The sequence below is a fragment of the Salmo salar genome, chromosome ssa17 (genome assembly GCF_905237065.1).
Source record: "Salmo salar chromosome ssa17, Ssal_v3.1, whole genome shotgun sequence".
Lineage (NCBI taxonomy): Eukaryota > Metazoa > Chordata > Actinopteri > Salmoniformes > Salmonidae > Salmo > Salmo salar.
In genome coordinates, this window is record NC_059458.1 from 81,707,764 (window position 1) to 81,733,773 (window position 26,010).

Consider the following 26,010-nt stretch of genomic DNA (forward strand, 5'->3'; position numbering starts at 1 on the left):
AAGGCTACAACTCAAACCTTGACATACAAGGTTCTGGGGAATGTTTATGGTCTTTGCTCTCTGTAAAATCCAACGATTCCAACCCATTTAGTTTCAGCTCAGCCTGACTGCATTTCCTGGTGATTTACCTTTTGGAAAGGAATGGGTTTGGCTCCATGAACCCAAGAGATCGTCTCCTTGGCTTTAATTATTTTGTCTTTTTTTTGGTATTGGTAGAATTCTTTGCAGCTTCCATACTGTTACAGAAGTTCATTTCCTCAGGTTAGGTTGTGTCCTCGGAGCCCAGCTGTATTGATTCTGAGAGTATACCATATATTGACTGGTGAGTATTAACTAGCTGTATTGATTCTGAAAGTATACCATATATTGACTGGTGAGTATTAACCAGCTGTGTTGATTCTGAGAGTATACCATATATTGACTGGTGAGTATTAAGCAGCTGTATTGATTCTGAGAGTATACCATATATTGACTGGTGAGTATTAACCAGCTGTGTTGATTCTGAGAGTATACCATATATTGGCTGGTGAGTATTAACCAGCTGTGTTGATTCTGAGAGTATACCATATATTGACTGGTGAGTATTAACCAGCTGTGTTGATTCTGAGAGTATACCATATATTGACTGGTGAGTATTAACCAGCTGTATTGATTCTGAGAGTATACCATATATTGACTGGTGAGTATTAACCAGCTGTATTGATTCTGAGAGTATACCATATATTGACTGGTGAGTATTAAGCAGCTGTATTGATTCTGAGAGTATACCATATATTGACTGGTGAGTATTAACCAGCTGTGTTGATTCTGAGAGTATACCATATATTGACTGGTGAGTATTAACCAGCTGTATTGATTCTGAGAGTATACCATATATTGACTGGTGAGTATTAACCAGCTGTGTTGATTCTGAGAGTATACCATATATTGACTGGTGAGTATTAAGCAGCTGTATTGATTCTGAGAGTATACCATATATTGACTGGTGAGTATTAACCAGCTGTGTTGATTCTGAGAGTATACCATATATTGACTGGTGAGTATTAACCAGCTGTGTTGATTCTGAGAGTATACCATATATTGATTGGTGAGTAGAGTTTCTAAATTCTGTCAACTTTCCCAACATTTCCAGGTTTTCTAGATATCCAGGCTGGAAGATTCCAGAAACAAAACAGGCGATCCAGAATCCTCCAACCAAGATTTCTGGAAAAACCTGACAGAGTTTTGCTACTTTACTGCACTAAGGAAAGGTGTGATTTTTCTGCCGCTAAATCACATGTTGACCACAAGGTGGCGCCACATACCACAACTAATAATACTTCATTTACACATCTCTTCACAAGGTTTCCCTTTAGTGGATGGTTTCATGCAGTGGATCTATACATTGTCATAAAGACCAGCTATGTGTGAGCAATTATCAAATCATTACTACTCGCATGGATGGGTAAGCCACATGTACTGAGTTAGTATGTGAAAAAGATGCAGAGAATCAAAAGAAGAAATCAAAGAATATTTCTGGTAATTCAATTGAGACCATAAACTCAGAGCCAGACAGACACAGCGCCAGACAAACAGACAGACTCACACAGCTTCAGACACACCAGACACACAGACAGACTCACACAGCTTCAGACACACCAGACACACACAGACAGACTCACACAGCTTCAGACACACCAGACACACACAGACAGACTCACACAGCTTCAGACACACCAGACACACACAGACAGACTCACACAGCTTCAGACACACCAGACACACACAGACAGACTCACACAGTGCCACACAGACAGACTCACACAGCTTCAGACACACCAGACACACACAGACAGACTCACACAGCTTCAGACACACCAGACACAAACAGACAGACTCACACAGTGCCACACTCACACAGAGCCAGACACCACAGACACACAGTGCAGCGGAAATCAAACCCCCACCGCAGCATACAGGAGAAAGCCTTTCTACTTTATTAAAGAGAAGCAGCTTTTTTCCAGAACGTGATCAGAAAATACAATACTGTTTTCTCATCATATTATTTTTATTGGGTTTTTCTTTTCCTATGAAATGCTGCTGTTGAAAACAGCCAAAGTGAAGTGCTTCAGTCCTCATCTTTCTCCAATCGCATCCCTCCAAAACTAGCATCACATGGGTAGGGGTGTTCTTATTGGCTGACTGAGAATGTATCTGGCCCTTGATTGTTTGTAATGGTTGTTGTTCTTTGTTGTTGAATTGAAAGTGTTCAGGGCGTGAGGCATGGTCCCCTGTCCTGACCAGTTACTGTGCTCCTCTATCCACCGGCTCCAGTACGGTTTTAATCCAGGTTATGTGTTATTGTTGACAGGCATGGTCCCCAGAACAGTCCTGTTTTATCCACGTCGTACGGTATCGCTCCGCTCCGTGCTCACCTCCTAAAAACGAGGTACAGCCGGGCGACAGTCTGTTTTTATTTACTTTTTAATCTTCTCCAAAATAGATGTCATATATATAATATATACACATCAAACATACATCTCTTTATTCATCTGTGATGCCTGTAAGCCCCCCCTCCTTTTATTACAAAATGGTAACAAAGACTTCAGTTGGTTCTTCTCCTCCTGTTCATCCCTGGAAGGAGGATGAGGCTCAGTGAATATGGACAGCTGGAGGTTGTCTGTCACTGATTGGTGGATCATTCTTGTAGGCAGAAAAGGGGCAGAGAAATGGTGGGTGGAAAGGGAACGAATGAGGGAATAAACAGGAGAAAAAAAATGTGTGTTTGAGAGTTAATGATATGTCCAAACTGAACGATTATGGGTCTCGTCTTCACATATTAACAAATCCACAAACATCTTTTGTGTTCTTTTATTACGAAATAGAGCTACAATATGAACATTGCATTTTCTCCTGGCCTCTTGTCTGTGTCAGTCTGTCAGTGGGTTTTCCACTCTGCTGGAGTAACATTGTGTTGAGGTATTATCTGCATGTCACCGTGTTCTTTCAACACTTCTGATGGATAATGACAGATCAACCTTGTTCTGTTACTGTCAGAGGGGGTGTGTGTGTGCATTATGATGTCATGGTGCTCCGTGACCAATGGGGAGGTCTAATGAATGAGGTGTAAACAAAAAGTTGTGAATGTTTTCAAAATGACAACCAACCAAAACAAAGAGAAAAGGTCAGGAAAAAGAGGAAAAGAAAAAAAAAGATTAAAAAGGAGAAACCAGCGTCTGATTGGGCGGCACATCATTCAGTTCGGGGAAGAAGGACCTGCTCGGAGCCAAAATGGTCGCCGGGTTTCCCTCCATTTGGCCTAAAGTCAATTTGCCAGATGGTCGATCGTCGAGGAATAAAAAGCAGGATGCCTGAGCCAGCCACACCGGCATTGTCTGTCTGTAGGTCTGTCCGTCTGTCTGCTGTGAGTAACCAGGTCTAGGATCTCATGGTGGATTGGGTACGAGGGGAAGGAAGTCTCTCAGAAGGCTTGCTGAGCTGGGTTGTAGTTGAAGGTGGATGGCACGTGGGGTCTTTCTTCAAGCTTCTCGTATTCCAGATGAAACTCCTAGAAAGAGAGGGAGGGGAGAAACAAGGATTTTAGGGACAGCAGTGGATAAGGGCAGTGTTCAGCAGAAGCAGTGGATAAGGGCAGTGTTCAGCAGAAGCAGTGGATAAGGGCAGTGTTCAGCAGAAGCAGCGGATAAGGGCAGTGTTCAGCAGAAGCAGCGGATAAGGGCAGTGTTCAGCAGAAGCAGTGGATAAGGGCAGTGTTCAGCAGAAGCAGTGGATAAGGGCAGTGTTCAGCAGAAGCAGTGGATAAGGGCAGTGTTCAGCAGAAGCAGCGGATAAGGGCAGTGTTCAGCAGAAGCAGTGGATAAGGGCAGTGTTCAGCAGAAGCAGCATTCTAAATACAGAACAGCTTCTCCTGTGGAGAAAATTGTACATATGATAGAACAATAGAAGCTTTCTATGGGGGGAAATCAGCAGGTTTACAAATCCTCTGGGAGTGAATGATCCCAGATGTCAAGGGTCCATGCTGGAAACACACATGTCCACAATTGCATGGCAAAGCACATCTATTCAAATACCAAACCACATACACTTTTGCAATTGGAAAAGCCGTTGTTAGCTTGCCTTGAAACCCCCAAAAACAGTATTTCTGATTTCTAGTTGTAACTACAACGCATTCAGAAAGTATTCAGACCCCTTCCTTTTTCCACATTGTTACATTACAGCCTTATTCTAAAATGGATTACATTGTTTTCTTTCTCATCAATCTACACACAATACCCCATAATGACATCACAATACCCCATAATGACATCACAATACCCCATAATGACATCACAATACCCCATAATGACATCACAATACCCCATAATGACATCACAATACCCCATAATGACATCACAATACCCCATAATGACATCACAATACACCATAATGACAAAGCGAAAACAGGTTAATTTTTTTGTTCAAATGTATTAAAGATAAAAGAACTGAAATACCTTATTTACATTAGTATTCAGACCCTTTGCCATGAGACTTGAAATTGAACTCCAGTGCATCCTATTTCCATTGATCACCCTTGAGATATTTCTACAACTTGGGACATGATCTGGAAAGGCAAACACCGGTCTATATAAAGGTCCCACAGTTGACAGTGCATGTCAGAGCAAAAACCAAGCCATGAGATCTAAGGAATTGTCTGTAGAGCTCCAAGACAGGATTGTGTCGAGGCACAGATCTGGGGAAGGGTACCAGAAAACGTCTGCAGCATTGAAGGTCCCCAAGAACACAGTGGACTCCATCATTGTTAAATGGAAGAAGTTTGGAACCACCTAGACTCCTCCTAGAGCTGTCTGCCAGGACAAACTGACCAATCAGGGGAGAAGGGCCTTGGTCAGGGAGGTGGCCAAGAACCCGAGAAGAATGGGAGAAACTCCTGAAATACAGGTGTGCCAAACTTACCCATGAAAACTCACGCCTGTAGTCGCTGCCAAAGGTGCTTCAACAAAGTACTGAGTAAAGGGTCTGAATACTTATATAAATGTTATATTTCAGTTTTTTAATTTTTTATTATACATTTGCAAAAAGTTCTAAACGGTTTTTGCTTTTCATTATGGGGTTGAGTGTGTAGAAAAAACAATTGAATACATTTTATAATAAGGCTGTAACAAAGAAATGTGGAAAAAGTCAAGGTCTGAATACTTTCTGAATGCATTGTAACTACGGTAACAGTCCTCAAGCCTTTGTTCTTCACCTTGGCTACTTTCCTCCAGTTAAGACAATCAAAGAAGTAGTAGGTGCCTCTCTCATAGGCGTTGGTCTTCAGAGTGGGCTCCATGCCCGGCGCCCGCGTGATCCACACCCGCTCCTCCTTGTGGTACCGCCAGTCCCGGTTGAAGCTGAGGTTACAGGTCACAGGTCATACAGGTCAAGGGTCAAATGTTAGTGCACAGCATTCTATACGGTAGTAACATTTGCTTATAAGACTTGAAGGACAAACTACATTAAGTAGAAGTAGAGGTGGCAGAAGGGGGACCTGACTACATAGAGGTGGCAGAAGGGGGACCTGACTACATAGAGGTGGCAGAAGGGGGGACCTGACTACATAGAGGTGGCAGAAGGGGGGACCTGACTACATAGAGGTGGCAGAAGGGGGGACCTGACTACATAGAGGTGGCAGAAGGGGGACCTGACTACATAGAGGTGGCAGAAGGGGACCTGACTACATAGAGGTGGCAGAAGGGGGACCTGACTACATAGAGGTGGCAGAAGGGGGGACCTGACTACATAGAGGTGGCAGAAGGGGGGACCTGACTACATAGAGGTGGCAGAAGGGGGGACATGACTACATAGAGGTGGCAGAAGGGGCCTGACTACATAGAGGTGGCAGAAGGGGAAGACTACATAGAGGTGGCATAAGGGGGGAAGACTACATAGAGGTGGCAGAAGGGGACCTGACTACATAGAGGTGGCAGAAGGGGAGTGACTACATAGAGGTGGCAGAAGGGGAGTGACTACATAGAGGTGGCAGAAGGGGAGTGACTACATAGAGGTGGCAGAAGGGGAGTGACTACATAGAGGTGGCAGAAGGGGAGTGACTACATAGAGGTGGCAGAAGGGGAGCTGACTACATAGAGGTGGCAGAAGGGGGCCCTGACTACATAGAGGAGGCAGAAGGGGCCCTGACTACATAGAGGTGGCAGAAGGGGGGCCTGACTACATAGAGGTGGCAGAAGGGGGGCCTGACTACATAGAGGTGGCAGAAGGGGGCCCTGACTACATAGAGGTGGCAGAAGGGGGGCCTGACTACATAGAGGTGGCAGAAGGGGGGCCTGACTACATAGAGGTGGCAGAAGGGGGGCCTGACTACATAGAGGTGGCAGAAGGGGGGCCTGACTACATAGAGGTGGCAGAAGGGGGCCTGACTACATAGAGGTGGCAGAAGGGGGGCCTGACTACATAGAGGTGGCAGAAGGGGGCCTGACTACATAGAGGTGGCAGAAGGGGGGCCTGACTACACAGAGGTGGCAGAAGGGGGGCCTGACTACACAGAGGTGGCAGAAGGGGGGCCTGACTACACAGAGGTGTCAGAAGGGGGCCTGACTACATAGAGGTGGCAGAAGGGGGACCTGACTACATAGAGGTGGCAGAAGGGGGCCCTGACTACATAGAGGTGGCAGAAGGGGGCCCTGACTACATAGAGGTGGCAGAAGGGGGGCCTGACTACATAGAGGTGGCAGAAGGGGGCCTGACTACATAGAGGTGGCAGAAGGGGAGTGACTACATAGAGGTGGCAGAAGGGGTCTGACTACAGAGGTATTTTCTGCTTCATGTTACATGTCAGTACCACTAAAACCCAGAGGAGGGCGCTTGTTGACAAGAAGACTACATAGAGGTGGCAGAAGGGGAGTGACTACATAGAGGTGGCAGAAGGGGACCCGACTACATAGAGGTGGCAGAAGGGGGGCCCGACTACATAGAGGTGGCAGAAGGGGGGCCCGACTACATAGAGGTGGCAGAAGGGGGGCCCGACTACATAGAGGTGGCAGAAGGGGGGCCCGACTACATAGAGGTGGCAGAAGGGGGCCCGACTACATAGAGGTGGCAGAAGGGGGGCCTGACTACATAGAGGTGGCAGAAGGGGGGCCTGACTACATAGAGGTGGCAGAAGGGGGCCTGACTACATAGAGGTGGCAGAAGGGGGGCCTGACTACATAGAGGTGGCAGAAGGGGGCCTGACTACATAGAGGTGGCAGAAGGGGGCCTGACTACATAGAGGTGGCAGAAGGGGGCCTGACTACATAGAGGTGGCAGAAGGGGCCTGATAGAGGTGGCAGAAGGGGGGCCTGACTACATAGAGGTGGCAGAAGGGGACCTGACTACATAGAGGTGGCAGAAGGGGACTGACTACATAGAGGTGGCAGAAGGGGACTGACTACATAGAGGTGGCAGAAGGGGCCTGACTACATAGAGGTGGCAGAAGGGGCTGACTACATAGAGGTGGCAGAAGGGGAGTGACTACATAGAGGTGGCAGAAGGGGAGTGACTACATAGAGGTGGCAGAAGGGGGCCTGACTACATAGAGGTGGCAGAAGGGGGGCCTGACTACATAGAGGTGGCAGAAGGGGAGTGACTACATAGAGGTGGCAGAAGGGGGCCTGACTACATAGAGGTGGCAGAAGGGGGCCTGACTACATAGAGGTGGCAGAAGGGGACGTGACTACATAGAGGTGGCAGAAGGGGGCCTGACTACATAGAGGTGGCAGAAGGGGGCTGACTACATAGAGGTGGCAGAAGGGGGTCTGACTACATAGAGGTGGCAGAAGGGGGGCCTGACTACATAGAGGTGGCAGAAGGGGAGTGACTACATAGAGGTGGCAGAAGGGGGGCCTGACTACATAGAGGTGGCAGAAGGGGACTGACTACATAGAGGTGGCAGAAGGGGACTGACTACATAGAGGTGGCAGAAGGGGAGTGACTACATAGAGGTGGCAGAAGGGGAGCAGACTACATAGAGGTGGCAGAAGGGGAGTGACTACATAGAGGTGGCAGAAGGGGGGCCTGACTACATAGAGGTGGCAGAAGGGGGGCCTGACTACATAGAGGTGGCAGAAGGGGGGCCTGACTACATAGAGGTGGCAGAAGGGGGGCCTGACTACATAGAGGTGGCAGAAGGGGGGCCTGACTACATAGAGGTGGCAGAAGGGGGGCCTGACTACATAGAGGTGGCAGAAGGGGGCCTGACTACATAGAGGTGGCAGAAGGGGACCTGACTACATAGAGGTGGCAGAAGGGGACTGACTACATAGAGGTGGCAGAAGGGGACTGACTACATAGAGGTGGCAGAAGGGGGCCTGACTACATAGAGGTGGCAGAAGGGGAGTGACTACATAGAGGTGGCAGAAGGGGAGTGACTACATAGAGGTGGCAGAAGGGGCCTGACTACATAGAGGTGGCAGAAGGGGGCCCTGACTACATAGAGGTGGCAGAAGGGGGCCCTGACTACATAGAGGTGGCAGAAGGGGACCTGACTACATAGAGGTGGCAGAAGGGGCCTGACTACATAGAGGTGGCAGAAGGGGCCTGACTACATAGAGGTGGCAGAAGGGGCCGACTACATAGAGGTGGCAGAAGGGGCCGACTACAGAGGTGGCAGAAGGGGCCGACTACAGAGGTGGCAGAAGGGGCCGACTACATAGAGGTGGCAGAAGGGGACCTGACTACATAGAGGTGGCAGAAGGGGACCTGACTACATAGAGGTGGCAGAAGGGGACCTGACTACATAGAGGTGGCAGAAGGGGACTGACTACATAGAGGTGGCAGAAGGGGACTGACTACATAGAGGTGGCAGAAGGGGACTGACTACATAGAGGTGGCAGAAGGGGACTGACTACATAGAGGTGGCAGAAGGGGACCTGACTACATAGAGGTGGCAGAAGGGGAGTGACTACATAGAGGTGGCAGAAGGGGACCAGACTACATAGAGGTGGCAGAAGGGGAGTGACTACATAGAGGTGGCAGAAGGGGACTGACTACATAGAGGTGGCAGAAGGGGACCAGACTACATAGAGGTGGCAGAAGGGGACTGACTACATAGAGGTGGCAGAAGGGGGACCAGACTACATAGAGGTGGCAGAAGGGGAGTGACTACATAGAGGTGGCAGAAGGGGACCCGACTACATAGAGGTGGCAGAAGGGGAGTGACTACATAGAGGTGGCAGAAGGGGTCTGACCACAGAGGTATTTTCTGCTTCATGTTACATGTCAGTACCACTAAAACCCAGAGGAGGGCGCTTGTTGACAAGAAAAGGTGAGTAAAACAAACACCTCACCAAGCCTGTTACCATAGCAGACACTAGCTAGCCCAGCTGAGGAGCATCCTTCACACAGTGTGTCTGTCTGTATACGTACAGCTCTACTGCAGCCAGCAGCTGGAGGAGGTCTCCTCCATTCATGTAGTACAGATAGAACAGCAGGTCCTCTCCATAACGAGACAGTTTGATTGCAGCAAGCTGGAAGGAGGAGAGGGAGAGGAGGGAGAGGAGAGGAGAGAGAGGAGAGAAAGGGGGCGAGAGAGAGAGGAGAGAAAGGGGGCGAGAGAGAGAGGAGAGAAAGGGGGCGAGAGAGAGAGGAGAGAAAGGGGGCGAGAGAGAGAGGAGAGAAAGGGGGCGAGAGAGAGAGGAGAGAAAGGGGGCGAGAGAGAGAGGAGAGAGAGAGAGAGGAGAGAGAGAGGAGAGAAAGGGGCGAGAGAGGAGAGAAAGGGGGGAGAGAGGAGAGAAGGAGAGAAAGGGGGAGAGAGAGGAGAGAAAGGGGGAGAGAGAGGAGAGAAAGGGGGAGAGAGAGGAGAGAAAGGGGGAGAGAGAGGAGAGAAAGGGGGAGAGAGAGGAGAGAAAGGGGGAGAGAGAGGAGAGAAAGGGGGAGAGAGAGGAGAGAAAGGGGGAGAGAGAGGAGAGAAAGGGGGAGAGAGGAGAGAAAGGGGGAGAGAGAGGAGAGAAAGGGGGAGAGGCAACAGGTTATTGATCTATTCCTCTACCTGGCACCATCAACAGAAGCTAACCGTGCCGTTCTTATCACAACCATGCTAGATAAAAAGATGATTCAACTCTCAGTGGACAGAGCAGTTACAACAATGCTTGTTTGGTGTTGCTAGTGCACTCAAACAGAGGGGCCAATAATACGAGGGCCAAAACAACAACGTTACATTGAGCTGGTTAGAAAAAGTACTTTAACCATCCTTAATGAACAACTTAGATGAAGGTGTGATAACGATGTGTTTAGAATGGACCGGTGTATCAGTGACTTGGTGCTAGATCAGAATGGACCGGTGTATCAGTGACTTGGTGCTAGATCAGAATGGACCGGTGTATCAGTGACTTGGTGCTAGATCAGAATGGACCGGTGTATCAGTGACTTGGTGCTAGATCAGAATGGACCGGTGTATCAGTGACTTGGTGCTAGATCAGAGTGGACCGGTGTATCAGTGACTTGGTGCTAGATCAGAATGGACCGGTGTATCAGTGACTTGGTGCTAGATCAGAATGGACCGGTGTATCAGTGACTTGGTGCTAGATCAGAATGGACCGTGTTCAGGAGACTGTCTGCTTGGAGGGAAACCTAGTCAGCTGTCTTCCTCATTTAACCCAACCCCTCTGAATCAGAGAGGTGAGGGGGGCTTCCTCATTTAACCCAACCCCTCTGAATCAGAGAGGTGAGGGGGGCTTCCTCATTTAACCCAACCCCTCTGAATCAGAGAGGTGAGGAGGGCTTCCTCATTTAACCCAACCCCTCTGAATCAGAGAGGTGAGGAGGGCTTCCTCATTTAACCCAACCCCTCTGAATCAGAGAGGTGAGGAGGGCTTCCTCATTTAACCCAACCCCTCTGAATCAGAGAGGTGAGGGGGGCTTCCTCATTTAACCCAACCCCTCTGAATCAGAGAGGTGAGGGGGCTTCCTCATTTAACCCAACCCCTCTGAATCAGAGAGGTGAGGGGGGCTTCCTCATTTAACCCAACCCCTCTGAATCAGAGAGGTGAGGAGGGCTTCCTCATTTAACCCAACCCCTCTGAATCAGAGAGGTGAGGAGGGCTTCCTCATTTAACCCAACCCCTCTGAATCAGAGAGGTGAGGAGGGCTTCCTCATTTAACCCAACCCCTCTGAATCAGAGAGGTGAGGAGGGCTTCCTCATTTAACCCAACCCCTCTGAATCAGAGAGGTGAGGGGGGCTTCCTCATTTAACCCAACCCCTCTGAATCAGAGAGGTGAGGAGGGCTTCCTCATTTAACCCAACCCCTCTGAATCAGAGAGGTGAGGAGGGCTTCCTCATTTAACCCAACCCCTCTGAATCAGAGAGGTGAGGAGGGCTTCCTCATTTAACCCAACCCCTCTGAATCAGAGAGGTGAGGAGGGCTTCCTCATTTAACCCAACCCCTCTGAATCAGAGAGGTGAGGAGGGCTTCCTCATTTAACCCAACCCCTCTGAATCAGAGAGGTGAGGAGGGCTTCCTCATTTAACCCAACCCCTCTGAATCAGAGAGGTGAGGAGGGCTTCCTCATTTAACCCAACCCCTCTGAATCAGAGAGGTGAGGAGGGCTTCCTCATTTAACCCAACCCCTCTGAATCAGAGAGGTGAGGAGGGCTTCCTCATTTAACCCAACCCCTCTGAATCAGAGAGGTGAGGGGGGCTTCCTCATTTAACCCAACCCCTCTGAATCAGAGAGGTGAGGAGGGCTTCCTCATTTAACCCAACCCCTCTGAATCAGAGAGGTGAGGAGGGCTTCCTCATTTAACCCAACCCCTCTGAATCAGAGAGGTGAGGAGGGCTTCCTCATTTAACCCAACCCCTCTGAATCAGAGAGGTGAGGAGGGCTTCCTCATTTAACCCAACCCCTCTGAATCAGAGAGGTGAGGAGGGCTTCCTCATTTAACCCAACCCCTCTGAATCAGAGAGGTGAGGAGGGCTGCCATAAGGGTGAATGGTGGTGTGTTGTGGCCATGTTGGCCAACAGCAACCCAACCCTGGGTGTGTTTATTCTGTGTCTGAGGTACATACCTTGTCCCTTATGTGAATGTTGGTTAAATACTCAGATGGAACATGGAAGTCTGGAAGTAAAGAGAGAAGTGGTTAGAGAGAACCAGACGGGGAAATGGGCAGAATCTATCCCACCTCCAGAGCACTCTGGCTGGGTAGGATACGTACCGATGTCCTGGGGTCGACACGGTGCTGACGCCCAGGGTGATGCAAACTTGGGGTACAGGTTTCTGAAGGACAAGAAAGTGGTCATGTTGATACTGTCACATCATTGTGTTGCCATGTTAACAGGTTACAATGGCGTGTCATTCTTTTCATTTTTAGATTAAAATGAAAGAATTGGACATAACAGCAGCCTATTGTCCAGCGAGTGTGTTTTTCAGGAGACTACAGCAGAACAGCTGTCTGCTACTGCTCTCAGGCTGACAGGCTGAAACAGAACATGTAGCAGGATGACTGGTTAATAAAGACTGCTCATCTTCTTATGACTGGAGGAGGGAGATGCCAAGAGAGGTTTACAGATGTGTGAAAGACTTCTGCCACTCCTCGCCCCGTTCCCGTAACAGCCCGTTCCACTCCCCGTAACAGCCCGTTCCACTCCCCGTAACAGCCCGTTCCACTCCCCGTAACAGCCCGTTCCACTCCCCGTAACAGCCCGTTCCACTCCCCGTAACAGCCCGTTCCACTCCCCGTAACAGCCCGTTCCACTCCCCGTAACAGCCCGTTCCACTCCCCGTAACAGCCCGTTCTACTCCCCGTTCCCGTAACAGCCCGTTCTACTCCCCGTTCCCGTAACAGCCCGTTCTACTCCCCGTTCCCGTAACAGCCCGTTCTACTCCCCGTTCCCGTAACAGCCCGTTCTACTCCCCCATTCCTGTAATAACCCGTCTGAGTTGGGGGAGAGACTCTCCTTCAAAGGAGTGTTGAGTTGGAACACTCAATCAGCCAAACTGTCTCTCTATTATCTTCAGAAGGACTGCTATAGTAGAGATCAGCCAAACTGTCACTATTATCTTCAGAAGGACTGCTATAGTAGAGATCAGCCAAACTGTCTCTCTATTATCTTCAGAAGGACTGCTATAGTAGAGATCAGCCAAACTGTCTCTCTATTATCTTCAGAAGGACTGCTATAGTAGAGATCAGCCAAACTGTCACTATTATCTTCAGAAGGACTGCTATAGTAGAGATCAGCCAAACTGTCTCTCTATTATCTTCAGAAGGACTGCTATAGTAGAGATCAGCCAAACTGTCTCTCTATTATCTTCAGAAGGACTGCTATAGTAGAGATCAGCCAAACTGTCACTATTATCTTCAGAAGGACTGCTATAGTAGAGATCAGCCAAACTGTCTCTATTATCTTCAGAAGGACTGCTATAGTAGAGATCAGCCAAACTGTCTCTATTATCTTCAGAAGGACTGCTATAGTAGAGATCAGCCAAACTGTCTCTATTATCTTCAGAAGGACTGCTATAGTAGAGATCAGCCAAACTGTCTCTATTATCTTCAGAAGGACTGCTATAGTAGAGATCAGCCAAACTGGCTCTATTATCTTCAGAAGGACTGCTATAGTAGAGATCAGCCAAACTGTCACTATTATCTTCAGAAGGACTGCTATAGTAGAGATCAGCCAAACTGTCTCTATTATCTTCAGAAGGACTGCTATAGTAGAGATCAGCCAAACTGTCTCTCTATTATCTTCAGAAGGACTGCTATAGTAGAGATCAGCCAAACTGTCACTATTATCTTCAGAAGGACTGCTATAGTAGAGATCAGCCAAACTGTCTCTATTATCTTCAGAAGGACTGCTATAGTAGAGATCAGCCAAACTGTCACTATTATCTTCAGAAGGACTGCTATAGTAGAGATCAGCCAAACTGTCACTATTATCTTCAGAAGGACTGCTATAGTAGAGATCAGCCAAACTGTCACTATTATCTTCAGAAGGACTGCTATAGTAGAGATCAGCCAAACTGTCACTCTATTATCTTCAGAAGGACTGTTATAGTAGAGATCAGCCAAACTGTCTCTATTATCTTCAGAAGGACTGCTATAGTAGAGATCAGCCAAACTGTCTCTATTATCTTCAGAAGGACTGCTATAGTAGAGATCAGCCAAACTGTCTCTATTATCTTCCGAAGGACTGCTATAGTAGAGATCAGCCAAACTGTCACTATTATCTTCAGAAGGACTGCTATAGTAGAGATCAGCCAAACTGTCACTCTATTATCTTCAGAAGGACTGCTATAGTAGAGATCAGCCAAACTGTCTCTATCTTCAGAAGGACTGCTATAGTAGAGATCAGCCAAACTGTCACTATCTTCAGAAGGACTGCTATAGTAGAGATCAGCCAAACTGTCACTCTATTACCTTCAGAAGGACTGCTATAGTAGAGATCAGCCAAACTGTCACTCTATTACCTTCAGAAGGACTGCTATAGTAGAGATCAGCCAAACTGTCACTATTACCTTCAGAAGGACTGCTATAGTAGAGATCAGCCAAACTGTCACTATTATCTTCAGAAGGACTGCTATAGTAGAGATCAGCCAAACTGTCACTATTATCTTCAGAAGGACTGCTATAGTAGAGATCAGCCAAACTGTCACTATTATCTTCAGAAGGACTGCTATAGTAGAGATCAGCCAAACTGTCTCTATTATCTTCAGGACTGCTATAGTAGAGATCAGCCAAACTGTCACTATTATCTTCAGAAGGACTGCTATAGTAGAGATCAGCCAAACTGTCTCTATTATCTTCAGGACTGCTATAGTAGAAATCAGCCAAACTGTCACTCTATTATCTTCAGAAGGACTGCTATAGTAGAGATCAGCCAAACTGTCACTATTATCTTCAGAAGGACTGCTATAGTAGAGATCAGCCAAACTGTCTCTATTATCTTCAGAAGGACTGCTATAGTAGAGATCAGCCAAACTGTCACTCTATTATCTTCAGAAGGACTGCTATAGTAGAGATCAGCCAAACTGTCACTCTATTATCTTCAGGACTGCTATAGTAGAGATCAGCCAAACTGTCACTCTATTATCTTCAGAAGTACTGCTATAGTAGAGATCAGCCGAACTGTCACTATTATCTTCAGAAGGACTGCTATAGTAGAGATCAGCCAAACTGTCACTCTATTATCTTCAGAAGGACTGTTATAGTAGAGATCAGCCAAACTGTCACTCTATTATCTTCAGAAGGACTGCTATAGTAGAGATCAGCCAAACTGTCTCTCTATTATCTTCAGAAGGACTGCTATAGTAGAGATCAGCCAAACTGTCTATTATCTTCAGAAGGACTGCTATAGTAGAGATCAGCCAAACTGTCTCTCTATCTTCAGAAGGACTGCTATAGTAGAGATCAGCCAAACTGTCTCTATTATCTTCAGGACTGCTATAGTAGAGATCAGCCAAACTGTCACTATTATCTTCAGAAGGACAGCTATAGTAGAGATCAGCCAAACTGTCTCTATTATCTTCAGAAGGACTGCTATAGTAGAGATCAGCCAAACTGTCACTATTATCTTCAGAAGGACTGCTATAGTAGAGATCAGCCAAACTGTCACTATTATCTTCAGAAGAACAGCTATAGTAGAGATCAGCCAAACTGTCACTATTATCTTCAGAAGGACTGCTATAGTAGAGATCAGCCAAACTGTCACTATTATCTTCAGAAGGACTGCTATAGTAGAGATCAGCCAAACTGTCACTATTATCTTCAGAAGGACTGCTATAGTAGAGATCAGCCAAACTGTCGATCTTCAGAAGGACTGCTATAGTAGAGATCAGCCAAACTGTCACTCTATTATCTTCAGAAGGACTGCTATAGTAGAGATCAGCCAAACTGTCACTATTATCTTCAGAAGGACTGCTATAGTAGAGATCAGCCAAACTGTCGATCTTCAGAAGGACTGCTATAGTAGAGATCAGCCAAACTGTCACTCTATTATCTTCAGAAGGACTGCTATAGTAGAGATCAGCCAAACTGTCACTATTATCTTCAGAAGGACTGCTATAGTAGAGATCAGCCAAACTGTCTCTATTATCTTCAGAAGGACTGCTATAGTAGAGATCAGCCAAACTGTCACTATTATCTTCAGAAGGACTGCTATAGTAGAGATCAGCCAAACTGTCTCTATTATCTTCAGAAGGACTGCTATAGTAGAGATCAGCCAAACTGTCACTCTATTATCTTCAGAAGGACTGCTATAGTAGAGATCAGCCAAACTGTCACTATTATCTTCAGAAGGACTGCTATAGTAGAGATCAGCCAAACTGTCACTATCTTCAGAAGGACTGCTATAGTAGAGATCAGCCAAACTGTCTCTATTATCTTCAGAAGGACTGCTATAGTAGAGATCAGCCAAACTGATCAGATACTCCTCACAGCCCAGACAAACAGACAGCAGCTACTCCTCACAGCCCATCAGACCGACAGACAGACAGCAGCTACTCCTCACAGCCCATCAGACAGAAAGACAGCAGCTACTCCTCACAGCACATCAGACAGACAGCAGCTACTCCTCACAGCACATCAGACAGACAGACAGCAGCTACTCCTCACAGCCCATCATACAGACAGACAGACAGCAGCTACTCCTCACAGCCCATCAGACAGACAGACAGCAGCTACTCCTCACAGCACATCAGACAGACAGCAGCTACCCCTCACAGCACATCAGACAGACAGACAGCGGCTACCCCTCACAGCACATCAGACAGACAGCGGCTACTCCTCACAGCCCATCAGACAGACAGACAGCAGCTACTCCTCACAGCCCATCAGACAGACAGACAGCAGCTACTCCTCACAGCCCATCAGACAGACAGACAGCAGCTACTCCTCACAGCCCATCAGACAGTTTATTATACTGTATCTACTGATGGATAATGAAGCGTCACTCTGTCTGACTCCATAAGTCAGAGTCTAACTACGGCTGCAGCCTTCACTGCTCCTGGATCAGCCTTCACTGCTCCTGGATCAGCCTTCACTGCTCCTGGATCAGCCTTCACTGCTCCTGGATCAGCCTTCACTGCTCCTGGATCAGCCTTCACTGCTCCTGGATCAGCCTTCACTGCTCCTGGATCAGCCTTCACTGCTCCTGGATCAGTTATTCTACGGTCCTGTTGGGATGGTTTCTACACGTCCTAGAGACGACCAGACTTACTCTGGCGAGTTGAGGTTGAGTCCTAGTGTTGTCAGGTCACTGCCCAGTGCTAGGTGCACCATGCCCGGGTCTGTCTCCGCTGCCCTGATGAACGTTAACAAGCCAATCATCCCAAACTGGTCTGTTACCATGCCCCCGGGAATGTTCGTCACGCGACCTGGAGGGGGAGGAGAGGAAAGACCAATGAGGACGGGACCCTCGTGTGTGTGTGTGTGTGTGTGTGTGTGACCCCGTCTATTAACTACAGGAATTAGTGTTGAACGTTGACCTTCGTGCCCGGCTGATGATACGGATAAAAAGGTTACATTTTTCCTGACCACATGACCATGGAAAAGTCTTAGTTAAAACGTTTTAATGTCACCTGAACAACTACAGTCAAATGCCTTTCTGTAGCTCTAAACACAATGCAGTAATCAATAACGCATTACTAGAAAAAAACAAACAAAAGGAAATATGAAATACACAAGAAATAGGAAATACACAAGAAATAGGAAATACAAAGTAAGAAAGCATACTATATAGAGGAAATATTTAAAAAGTGGCATGTAGCTCGGCCCCAGTGATGTACTGGGCTGTCAGCACAAACCTCTGTAGCGCCATGCGATCCAGGGCGGTGCTATCGCCATACCAAGCAGTGATGTACTGGGCTGTCCGCACAAACCTCTGTAGCGCCATGCGATCCAGGGCGGTGCTATCGCCATACCAAGCAGTGATGTACTGGGCTGTCAGCACAAACCTCTGTAGCGCCATGCGATCCAGGGCGGTGCTATCGCCATACCAAGCAGTGATGTACTGGGCTGTCCGCACAAACCTCTGTAGCGCCATGCGATCCAGGGCGGTGCTATCGCCATACCAAGCAGTGATGTACTGGGCTGTCAGCACAAACCTCTGTAGCGCCATGCGATCCAGGGCGGTGCTATCGCCATACCAAGCAGTGATGTACTGGGCTGTCAGCACAAACCTCTGTAGCGCCATGCGATCCAGGGCGGTGCTATCACCATACCAAGCAGTGATGTACTGGGCTGTCAGCACAAACCTCTGTAGCGCCATGCGATCCAGGGCGGTGCTATCGCCATACCAAGCAGTGATGTACTGGGCTGTCCGCACAAACCTCTGTAGCGCCATGCGATCCAGGGCGGTGCTATCGCCATACCAAGCAGTGATGTACTGGGCTGTCCGCACAAACCTCTGTAGCGCCATGCGATCCAGGGCGGTGCTATCGCCATACCAAGCAGTGATGTACTGGGCTGTCCGCACAAACCTCTGTAGCGCCATGCGATCCAGGGCGGTGCTATCGCCATACCAAGCAGTGATGTACTGGGCTGTCAGCACAAACCTCTGTAGCACCATGCGATCCAGGGCGGTGCTATCGCCATACCAAGCAGTGATGTACTGGGCTGTCAGCACAAACCTCTGTAACACCATGCGATCCAGGGCGGTGCTATCACCATACCAAGCAGTGATGCAGCCAGTCAATATGCTCTCAATGGTACTGCTGTATATCCTCTTGACGATAGGAGGGCCCATGACAAACTTTTACAACCTCCTGGGGGGGGGGCACTGCCACGTCTTGTTAACGAATGAGTGCATGTTTGGACCATTTTAAGTCTTTAGTGATTTAGACACCGTGGAATTGAAGCCGTCTACCCGCTCCACTGGCGCCCCATCGATGTGGAGGGGCATGCTCCCCCCGTAGTTCACGATCAGCTCCTTGGTCTTGTTGCTGTTGAGGGAGAGGTTGTTGCTCCAGCACTACACTGTCAGATTACTGTAGGCTGACTCATCGTCGCCGGTGATCAGGCCTACCACCGTCACGTCGGCAGCTAACTTAATAGTGGAATAACAGGGAGTACAGGAGGGGACTAAGCACACACCCCTGTGGGGCCCCTGTGTTAAGGGTCAGCGTGGCGGAGGTGATGCTGCCTACCCTCCCCACCTGGGGTTGCCCCGTCAGAAAGTCCAAGATCCAGTTGCAGGGGGAGGTGTTCAGACCCAGAATCCTAAACTTGGTGACGAGCTTGAAAGGGACTATGATGTTGAACGCTGAGCTGTAGTCAATGAACAGCATTTTCACATTGGTATCCCTCTTATCTAGGTGGGTGAGGGGAGTGAGGAGAGCAACTGAGATTGGGTCATCTATGGATCTGTTGGGGCGGTATGCAAATTGGGGGTGGGTCTAGGGGGCTGGAGTGAATGTGTGTCATAACCAGCCTATCAAAGCGTTCCATGATTACAGAAGTGACTGCTACAGGTTGGTAGTCATTGTGGCATGAAGCCTTAGAGTTGTTAGGAACAGGAATCATGGTGGTCATGTTAAAACATGTGGGATTAACAGACTGGGACAATGAGAGGTTGAAAATGACTGGGAACATGCCTGCCAGCGGTTCTTCGCATGCTCTGAGAATGGGCCCTGGAATACCGTCGGGGCCCGCGGCCTTGTGGGACCTGATTAAAGACCCTTCTCACGTCGGCCTCAGAGATTGAGCTGGGTCAGTGACGGCTCTCACACCCGGGTCCACGTGGTTGTCAAAGCGTGCAGAAAATGCATGGAGACCGTCTGATAGAGGCATCGTTGGGCAGATCACGGCTGGTTCTTCCTCTGTAATCCGTATTGGTCTACACAGGTCTCCCTAGTCATCGACTACACAGGTCTCCCTAGTCATCGACTACACAGGTCTCCCTAGTCATCGACTACACAGGTCTCCCTAGTCCTCGACTACACAGGTCTCCCTAGTCCTCGACTACACAGGTCTCCCTAGTCATTAGAGGTCCTGTGACAGGTGAAAGGTTGGATGGAGTGAAGGAGAGAGAAAGAGTACGAGAACAAGAGAGAGAGAGAGAGAGAAAGAGAGAAAGAGAGGAATGGAGTCTCACCGTCTGGTAACACCTGTATGCCTTTCTTCAACTGGTTGTTGTTCTGGGCTGTTGAGCTCTTGTCCCCGGGGAACTTGGGCCCGTCTGTGCTGCTGGAAGTCTTACCTGAAGAGTTTAGATTCTGAAAGAGGTGACAGAAAGAGAAGGGTTTAGATTGTGGAGAGAGGGACGGGAAGAGAAGAAGTTTCTGGAGAGAGGGACGGGAAGAGAAGAAGAAGATTCTGGAGAAAGGGACAGGAAGAGAGAAGAAGATTCTGGAGAAAGGGACAGGAAGAGAAGAAGAAGATTCTGGAGAAAGGGACAGGAAGAGAAGAAGAAGATTCTGGAGAAAGGGACAGGAAGAGAAGAAGAAGATTCTGGAGAAAGGGACAGGAAGAGAAGAAGAAGATTCTGGAGAAAGGGACAGGAAGAGAAGAAGAAGATTCGGGGCAGATTCTGGAGAAAGGGACAGGAAGAGAAGAAGAAGATTCTGGAGAAAGGGACAGGAAGAGAAGAAGAAGATTCTGGAGAAAGGGACAGGAAGAGAAGAAGAAGATTCTGGAGAAAGGGACAGGAAGAGAGAAGAAGATTCTGGAGAAAGGGACAGGAAGAGAAGAAGAAGATTCTGGAGAAAGGGACAGGAAGAGAAGAAGAAGATTCTGGAGAGAGGGACAGGAAGAGAAGAAGAGTAGATTCTGGAGAAAGGGACGGGAAGAGAAGAAGAGTAGATTCTGGAGAAAGGGACAGGAAGAGAAGAAGAGTAGATTGTGGAGAGAGGGACGGGAAGAGAAGAAGAAGATTCTGGAGAGAGGGACGGGAAGAGAAGAAGAAGATTCTGGAGAAAGGGACAGGAAGAGAAGAAGATTCTGGAGAAAGGGACAGGAAGAGAAGAAGATTCTGGAGAAAGGGACAGGAAGAGAAGAAGATTCTGGAGAGAGGGACAGGAAGAGAAGAAGATTCTGGAGAGAGGGACGGGAAGAGAAGAAGAAGATTCTGGAGAGAGGGACGGGAAGAGAAGAAGAAGATTCTGGAGAAAGGGACAGGAAGAGAAGAAGAAGATTCTGGAGAAAGGGACAGGAAGAGAAGAAGAAGATTCTGGAGAAAGGGACAGGAAGAGAAGAAGAAGATTCTGGAGAAAGGGACAGGAAGAGAAGAAGAAGATTCTGGAGAAAGGGACAGGAAGAGAAGAAGAAGATTCTGGAGAAAGGGACAGGAAGAGAAGAAGAAGATTCTGGAGAAAGGGACAGGAAGAGAAGAAGAAGATTCTGGAGAAAGGGACAGGAAGAGAAGAAGAAGATTCTGGAGAAAGGGACAGGAAGAGAAGAAGAAGATTCTGGAGAGAGGGACAGGAAGAGAAGAAGAAGATTCTGGAGAGAGGGACAGGAAGAGAAGAAGAGTAGATTCTGGAGAAAGGGACGGGAAGAGAAGAAGAGTAGATTCTGGAGAAAGGGACGGGAAGAGAAGAAGAGTAGATTCTGGAGAGAGGGACGGGAAGAGAAGAAGAAGATTCTGGAGAGAGGGACGGGAAGAGAAGAAGAAGATTCTGGAGAAAGGGACAGGAAGAGAAGAAGATTCTGGAGAAAGGGACAGGAAGAGAAGAAGATTCTGGAGAAAGGGACAGGAAGAGAAGAAGATTCTGGAGAGAGGGACAGGAAGAGAAGAAGAAGATTCTGGAGAAAGGGACAGGAAGAGAAGAAGAAGATTCTGGAGAAAGGGACAGGAAGAGAAGAAGAAGATTCTGGAGAAAGGGACAGGAAGAGAAGAAGAAGATTCTGGAGAAAGGGACAGGAAGAGAAGAAGAAGATTCTGGAGAAAGGGACAGGAAGAGAAGAAGATTCTGGAGAAAGGGACAGGAAGAGAAGAAGAAGATTCTGGAGAAAGGGACAGGAAGAGAAGAGTTTAGATTCTGGAGAAAGGGACAGGAAGAGAAGAAGAAGATTCTGGAGAGAGGGACAGGAAGAGAAGGGTTTAGATTCTGGAGAGGGATGAAGAGGCATAGTGAAAGAGTACATTCTACAGAGGGAGGAAGAATCCTGTTAGAGTCCCAGTATCTTTCCCTGTGCGGTTGTTCTCCTCCGAACACTAAAGATACAGTCCACTACTGAGCGGTCTTCACTAAACTGAACTGCTTCCTGTGGGATAAATAGAACTCTACTTCTTCAGAAGAGAAAAGGGGAAACGAACACTGGCTTCATTAAACAGCCCTCCTACAATGGATTTCAGAAGCCATATCCAGAGTAAACAGCAGTTCACAAGTCCCTCATCCTTCTCCCTCTCATTCCATTAGAGAGGCTGTTTCAGACAGTAACCGTGTTGATTTCCCCAGCAGCTCTCATACCCCCTGCTACTACAACATCAATCAATAATAACTTAGTTTGTCCTAGTTTAGTTCCAGGTCTCTCTACACATTGACGAAGCCTCAGAGCTGAGCAACATTAGTCACACATAACTCTGATCAACTCCCCGCAGTAGGAATAACACCAAATGGATGGGGACTGAGTTCCTCCTAGAGATGTACGACTCACCGTTTTGCTGTCGTCGTTGTTCGACGTGGCGTCCTTGTAGTTGGGACCAGGCAGTGCAGGGAAGTCCTCGTTATGGATGGAAAAGTCTTGGGACTGTTCGTTTGAGGGTTTGGTGACCATTCCAACTGCAGTACAGGAGGACAGGCTGTAGCTCAGGTAAATACAGAATATCTTATCGCTCTGGAAGACAACGATCAATATCACCGCATCCCAGCAACCCAGAAGCAAAGGTAAACATGTTTTATTTTCTCACAGACTGGGACACACACTCTCACCATAGAGAACCAGTGGGTTGAGGAGAGGAGTGGGGGGTCTCACCATAGAGAACCAGTGGGTTGAGGAGAGGAGTGGGGGTCTCACCATAGAGAACCAGTGGGTTGAGGAGAGGGGGTCTCACCATAGAGAACCAGTGGGTTGAGGAGAGGAGTGGGGGGGGTCTCACCATAGAGAACCAGTGGGTTGAGGAGAGGAGTGGGGGGTCTCACCATAGAGAACCAGTGGGTTGAGGAGAGGAGTGGGGGGTCTCAACATAGAGAACCAGTGGGTTGAGGAGAGGAGTGGGTAGTCTCACCATAGAGAACCAGTGGGTTGAGGAGAGGAGTGGGGGGGTCTCACCATAGAGAACCAGTGGGTTGAGGAGAGGAGTGGGGGGTCTCACCATAGAGAACCAGTGGGTTGAGGAGAGGAGTGGGGGGTCTCACCATAGAGAACCAGTGGGTTGAGGAGAGGAGTGGGGGGGTCTCACCACAGAGAACCAGTGGGTTGAGGAGAGGAGTGGGGGGGTCTCACCATAGAGAACCAGTGGGTTGAGGAGAGGAGTGGGGGGGTCTCACCATAGAGAACCAGTGGGTTGAGGAGAGGAGTGGGGGGTCTCACCATAGAGAACCAGTGGGTTGAGGAGAGGAGTGGGGGTCTCACCATAGAGAACCAGTGGGTTGAGGAGAGGAGTGGGGGGGTCTCACCATAGAGAACCAGTGGGTTGAGGAGAGGAGTGGGGGGGGTCTCACCATAGAGAACCAGTGGGTTGAGGAGAGGAGTGGGGGGGTCTCACCATAGAGAACCAGTGGGTTGAGGAGAGGAGTGGGGGGTCTCACCATAGAGAACCAGTGGGTTGAGGAGAGGAGTGGGGGGTCTCACCATAGAGAACCAGTGGGTTGAGGAGAGGAGTGGGGGTCTCACTATAGAGAACCAGTGGGTTGAGGAGAGGAGTGGGGGGTCTCACCATAGAGAACCAGTGGGTTGAGGAGAGGAGTGGGGGGTCACACCATAGAGAACCAGTGGGTTGAGGAGAGGAGTGGGGGGGTCTCACCATAGAGAACCAGTGGGTTGAGGAGAGGAGTGGGGGGGTCTCACTATAGAGAACCAGTGGGTTGAGGAGAGGAGTGGGGGGTCTCACCATAGAGAACCAGTGGGTTGAGGAGAGGAGTGGGGGGGTCTCACCATAGAGAACCAGTGGGTTGAGGAGAGGAGTGGGGGGGTCTCACCATAGAGAACCAGTGGGTTGAGGAGAGGAGTGGGGGGTCTCACCATAAGGAGCCCTCCCAGCCAGTGGGTTGAGGAGAGGAGTGGGGTTTCCACCTCCTTCCCTCCGACTCCGGTCTGCTAACGCTGGGAAGTCTGACAAGTCCAGACCCGTCACGTTTTCACTCCCGTCTACAGCAGGAAGAGAGACAGGACAAGAGAACAGTTAGTCAAGTCACCTCCCAATCTATTTAAAAAGCATTTCAGCGTCTCCCACTTGACAGATAAAACAAGGTGTTCCAGAGCCTCATATCAAACCTCTAGTCAGTTACAGAAACAAACCACAAAAAATGATCAAATTACTACAATTCATTGATGGCTTTCTGTCATCAATGAAGAAGGGTATCAATCAGACAGCCAATCAATGTCCTGAACATCACCTGTTCCATTGAAGATGTTGCTGGGTAACGAGTTGTTCATCCCGAACGATGGATTCCGGTTCATTCCAAACCCCGACATACTGAAACAGAGACACTATTTCAGTCGGAATTCAATTTCACATTTTACTCATTCAGCAGAAGCCCTTATCCAGGGCAAATTACAAACATGGACATACTGAAGCATGGAGAGAGAAACACACACCATTTCACTTTAATTCCTGTTTCAATTTGTTAAGTCTTTGACCACGCAATATAGAAAAGTACCTAAAAAGTCCAAACCCCCATAACACCCTAAGGCAGTCATAATGACATACGGTAGGTAGCCTAGTAATAATGGGTCATCACAGAGCACCAGTCACTACATGGTCATCATAGAGCACCACAGTCAGTCATCACAGAGCATCACAGAGCACCACAGAGCACCACAGTCATCACAGAGCACCACAGTCATCACATGATCTGACTCTGTACCAAGCTAAAGGTAATTTCTCCCTGTTTCAAGGCTAATTTCATGTCATTGATTAGACTAATAACAGACATTTAATAGCACTGTGTCTGGTAGAGTTTGACATAGAAACTACTAAGGATAGAAGGCTTCCACTGTTGCCTTTGACTGCAGACGGGGCACAGTGAAGACCTGTAAAGGACTGTATTCTCAGTCTCAAGGTGCTGATCTAGAATCAGGTTCCCCATGGCCATATAATGATGATAGAAAAGGCTACACTGATCCCAGATCAGCACTGGTTGCTGTAATCCTACAATAGAGACTGGGGAATACAACCGACAGAAGTCTCCTCTGGCTAAATGACCAACGTGTTACATTAGGAGGGAGCGATGACTTCCAAACTGTTTTCTAACAGGTAATGGTGTTTGCTCAGCTGTGAGGAGTGCATTTCAAAACATCCCCACCCCCCCATGCCAAATGGGAATCTGCAGGCCAATCAGGTTGTTCAAAACAGCCCTTTCATCCAATGAAAACATTCGACCTTGTGCTGGATAGAAAGCCCTTATTAATGCACTGAACTGATCCTAATGGGTTAGCTAGAGAGATACATAACTACCACACACACATATATACACTTATCTATTGTTGTCATATATAACAGATTTACACACCATCTCCATGGAGACAGAACAGAGGTGGACTACTTCCTCTGTACTGTAGTGTGAGGACTAATTAGCTACACTGGGGAAGAATCAAAGTGATGACAGATGAGAAAAGGAGAGGAAGTGCAGAGAAGAGGAGGAAGATGAGATTGAAACTGCTTAGTTGACTCCTATTCTCAGACCACTAAACACACCTTCAGGATAATGTAGTAGATATGTCTTCACATTCATCATTCTCCACATAATTAAGAGACAAAGAGAAGAGGGTGAATAATAGTCTAGGCTACGCTACAGTCTAGGCTAGTCTACAGGCTAGGCTAGTCTACAGGCGATAAGGGAATTTATATGATTAAAGTATGACTAAAGAATTCCACCCTGTAACGTAATTACTAGACTATGTAAAATGTATTAGGATGATTAGACTAAATTCCAATAAGGT

At 48.1% G+C, this 26,010-nt stretch overlaps 1 protein-coding gene across 4 annotated transcripts in view; it reads right to left on the reverse strand.

Annotated features, from left to right (window-relative positions):
• Nucleotides 1-2,835: 2,835 nt before the first annotated feature.
• LOC106597592 (CCR4-NOT transcription complex subunit 2) overlaps nt 2,836-26,010 on the reverse strand; it is an 86,387-nt gene continuing 63,212 nt past the window's right edge. For all 4 annotated transcript variants that reach the window (XM_045700230.1, XM_045700231.1, XM_045700233.1 and 1 more), the window contains 10 exons: nt 24,465-24,544; nt 24,091-24,216; nt 22,564-22,688; nt 20,060-20,180; nt 17,186-17,342; nt 12,190-12,251; nt 12,043-12,092; nt 9,403-9,503; nt 5,246-5,390; nt 2,836-3,547 (listed from right to left, as the gene is read on the reverse strand). In XM_045700230.1, coding sequence (XP_045556186.1) covers nt 3,461-3,547; nt 5,246-5,390; nt 9,403-9,503; nt 12,043-12,092; nt 12,190-12,251; nt 17,186-17,342; nt 20,060-20,180; nt 22,564-22,688; nt 24,091-24,216; nt 24,465-24,544 — 1,054 coding nt within the window. In that variant the 3' untranslated portion in view covers nt 2,836-3,460. The remainder of the gene's footprint in view (nt 3,548-5,245; nt 5,391-9,402; nt 9,504-12,042; nt 12,093-12,189; nt 12,252-17,185; nt 17,343-20,059; nt 20,181-22,563; nt 22,689-24,090; nt 24,217-24,464; nt 24,545-26,010) is intronic.